We start from the raw sequence: 4,025 nt of genomic DNA, 5'->3' as shown, positions 1-4,025 counted from the left end.
AGATTATTTGACTCACTATAAGGCCCTTTGGCATTCTGGGTTCAAGTTCTTAAAGTTAGATATCTGCGTAGTAGTGATTTACTTAATCCTATTACATGGAGAGAGTTTTTATTGTTTGGAATAGTTTGATTAAGCTGTAATCTATTGTCAAGAGTTTGGCATACTAACATTTTGGGGAATGGGTTTTACTAAAAAAAAAAAACGTGTTGGGGATGGGACGACTATTTTCATTTGGAATGACCTATGGATTCCTAAGATTGATAATTACAATTTGTCATCGCAGCTAGTTCCTCATTCTTTATTTTCTAAGGTGAGTGAGCTAATTGTTCATAGTACGTAGAATGTAATTTTAATAAGGGAAAAGGATTTTTGAGCCTAAGAGATACTTAATGCCTTCTCACATGTATTATAATAATATTTTTTAAAAAGGAAAAAAACAATGATTAAAAAAAAATAGACGTGAGAAAGTGTAGAGCAACTCTGCTGTCTCAGAGAACACTCTCTCATTTAATAAATTATATTTTCCCAAACAATATTTCAAAGTTTATTTTACAAATACCAATGCCTCGGTTTTGTGTGCAACATAATTTGGTTTGATTAAGAATGATATTCTTACAACCCAAGTTGTTGCATATTTCTCGCTTCTACTTCTCATACATCTTTTAAAAACTTCTGTAAAGTTTGAAAGTATTTATAGACCGTTTCAATTCAACCAAGATTTAAAATGTTTTTATATATATTGCCTATGTAGTAAGGAGGTAGAATATTTTTTTTTATTATGTGAATTTAGTAAGCATATTTGGGCAACTAAGCCATTAGGAATCGAGACTGAGTTTCTTCGTAGCCCTTCGTTGTTGCATTTCCTTCGTGACCTCATCTCTAAGTCTGCTTGCTCTAAATCTGATATTACATCCATTAGAACGCTACCTGGGCATATGCTGTCCTTACGCCCAATCACACGGGTGGGTGAAATGATTGCCATACCTTTAAAAAATTTTGCCTTTCCATGGAGGTACAACAGTCATTTCATCCGCCCCTATGTCAGGGTGTAAAGACAGTGCACCGCACACGCCTAGGTAGCATTCTTTTTCCCTTATGTATAAATTGTATATCAAATATTAAGGGCATGACCACTGTGGCTCCTGCGTTTGGACACAAAACTGCTCTACCTTCGTGGAAAGTACTGCCCTGCCTTCATGGAAAGTTAAAAATCATGCCCAGGTCGATACTTAAGTGTACGTTTCCATTGGCCAACGTACATGTGTAGGCTCTAGAGACCTAGACAACATTCTCTTGCCCTAAATATTAACACATAGAATTTATGGGAAGGAGTTTCCTGCTCAGTTGTGGAGGCTATGCGGCAGGCAAGGGCCAATGAGGTCCTCCTGGTTTAATCATTAAGGGGAAAAAGGGGGGGGGGCAAAGATAGAGGGTGTGCTAGCAGAGGATACACACTGAATACGAAACATTCTGCCATAATGTATATGGAATTGAATTTTCTGTCTTGGACCGTAGCATATGCTAGTGCTCCATAGTTCTATCTCTATCCTCCCACAATAGAGGAATATATTTCATAAGGAGAGAAGAGAGATAAACACAGGGAAGTAGTAGAGTACACTCCCGAGCATAGAACATTGTCCTAATACAAGGCTGGGCCGAGCAATGCTTGGAAAAAGGCCTCAGCCCAAGATTGGGCCTAGAAATCTTAGCCTTCACCCAGCCCACTGGCTGAAAAGCCTAACCTAGCCTCTGTCGAGCTCAGGGTAGACTTGGGCTCGTTGGGCCAAACTTGTAATCCCAACCCAACTCCCTTTACACACTAACAATTAATTTATTCACCCAAACCAGTGGGCCAATATGGCGTGATCCAATCTTCTGTCTTGAATCAGCTCTAACTCTCCAACTACCCACATCATTGTGGGCCTTCTCTCAACACTGCCCACACACGTTAAACTTTCGAGTGCATGGAAATCCTTAGCCTTCAGATTTGGAGAAAAAAAAAAACAGACTACATTGGACTTCTCCTTTCCAAATGGAGGATCACTGATCCCGGATCGGATCTTTATCCTCTCAAGTTTCTGCCAGTTCAGTTCATATGGTTCCTCTCATAGAGAGGGTGGAAATGACCACCTTATCCCCTGTCCGAACACACTGCCCGGGTGAGGTCCACCTCCCCTCTTATTAGAGGCACTAGGGAACTATACCGGGCACTAGGGAACTATACCGGGGAGGAAACCTGAGAAGATAACTTTCCCACTGATCCCATATTCCAAATAAACTGGTATTCTATTCGAGGCCAACTCATGTTCATGTACGTGAGCGTACGAGAACAGCTTCCAGCTGTTCATGTGGAATCCATTTTGTGAGACCCACATGGATGGATTCCATCTGAACAGCTAAGAGCCATTCTCGTACATGAACGTTAGCCCAACTCTATTCTGTATTTCTTGCTAGTTAGATCAACGATAATAAACTCAATCAAATAAAATCTAAGTGTTTACCAATAAATAAAGGACAGAGTTTTCCTCCACCAATAGAGGTCGAGTCACCCACCAACCTTAGGTTCACAAATCCATCTTAGGATTTTTGTATGTTTCAAAAAACCCTAATCCTCCCACCGTTGGATGGATTGTTGGAGAAGATTTATTGCTCAAATCTTCCTAACAGTTTTGGGGTATTTCTTAATGGCACTAATGAGTAATTAAGAGTGTATCCCACAATTCCAGCGCTGCTGTGACATCACCCTCTCGGAATGGGCGTTGTCGTAGTTAGGCAGAGACTGGTGGTGGTGGTGGTGATGGTGGCGGAGCAGCTACCTGTGGTTCGGCGCCGGACCTGTCACGGAGCCAGTCAACAACATCGCCGAAGACCAAGTCAACGTTCTCCTGAGGTTCACCAACGATCTGGTGCAACATGTCAGGGTATATCCGAAGAGTCTTGTCCTTGCTGGAGGCGCGTCGATACAACTCCTCCACGCAGGCAGGGTCGCACACCAAATCGTCCTTGCCATGGACAATCAGCAGCGGCAGATCCACTTCCTCGAATTTCCCTTGCAGCTCACTCGACACCCTCAGCAATTCCTTCGCCGTCGCTGCTCGAGGTCTCCCTGGGCTTCGCCTAGGAGATGCCATCGCTAATTTCCTCTTCCACTCCTCCTTAAACGACAGTTCCACGATGGTTCCCCTGGTGGGGACTATCTGCCACGTCGGCATCAACGCTGCAGCCAGAGACAGGAAATGCTCCAACGGCCATGGAGGCTTGATCTTGTCGCTCACTCCACACATGGCTCCGTTAAGCACGACGCCATCCCAAGACTTGCAGGTGTTTGTGTTTTTGCCTCTGAGGTGGATGAGAAGTGCGATGGCTCCGCCTAGAGATTCGGAGTAGAGGAAAGAGGGGAGAGACGATGGGTGCTGAGAACGGAAGGAGTCGAAAAAGGAGATGCAATCGTCGACGACGGGGTTAATATGGGGGATATGATTCCGAAGGCCTTCGGAGAAACCGTGACCTTGGTGGTCGATGGCACAAGTGGAGAAACCGGACTTGGCGATGAGGATGGAGGTGAGCTGGACAAACCAGCTTGACTCTCCGGTGTAGCCGTGAACGACGGCAACGATGCCGAGGATCTTCTTGGGAGGGAGAGGGATCCAGGACTGGGTGAAGAGTTTCATGCCCCTGGCGTTGGTAATGTATTCGGAGGAGTGAGAGACGGAGTGACGTGCGTAGAACTCCTCCTCCAACAGAGACCCAAACGGGCTCTTCTCGTTGGCCTCACCTATCGGGTGAATTAGCTTCTCTTCTTCCGTCATCTGTGAAATTCTCTGTACTCCACTACTGCCGGAAGAAGTCTGAGATTAAAGTGATACGCAAGTTGGAAGAGAAGACGAGAGGTTCATTGGTCAGTACTACAGCTTGACTTTGGAACCTTCCCAGACTCGAGACTTTGGTCCTGGATAAACAATTATTAAGGCAGGTGGTGCGTAGTGGGTGGCTCATTTTTCTCATTTATGAGTAGGACGTGGATG

General features: G+C 44.6%; 1 protein-coding gene across 1 annotated transcript; it reads right to left on the bottom strand.

The window, feature by feature from the left end:
* Positions 1 to 2,764: 2,764 nt before the first annotated feature.
* On the bottom strand, positions 2,765 to 3,820 carry LOC122649618 (caffeoylshikimate esterase-like). The gene has a single exon (XM_043842843.1). It carries the CDS (start codon positions 3,807 to 3,809, stop codon positions 2,769 to 2,771), a length of 1,041 nt encoding a protein of 346 aa, XP_043698778.1. The 5' UTR covers positions 3,810 to 3,820; the 3' UTR covers positions 2,765 to 2,768.
* Positions 3,821 to 4,025: the final 205 nt, after the last annotated feature.

This window comes from Telopea speciosissima, chromosome 2 (genome assembly GCF_018873765.1).
Source record: "Telopea speciosissima isolate NSW1024214 ecotype Mountain lineage chromosome 2, Tspe_v1, whole genome shotgun sequence".
In the NCBI taxonomy this organism is placed as follows: domain Eukaryota; kingdom Viridiplantae; phylum Streptophyta; class Magnoliopsida; order Proteales; family Proteaceae; genus Telopea; species Telopea speciosissima.
The sequence above is the reverse complement of the archived record's forward strand: the minus strand, read 5'-3'. Positions and strand labels throughout refer to the sequence as shown.

What these genes read in the sequence shown, in the direction of transcription:
- LOC122649618 (XM_043842843.1), bottom strand. Translation starts at nt 3,809, where the DNA reads ATGACGGAAGAAGAGAAGCTAATTCACCCGATAGGTGAGGCCAACGAG.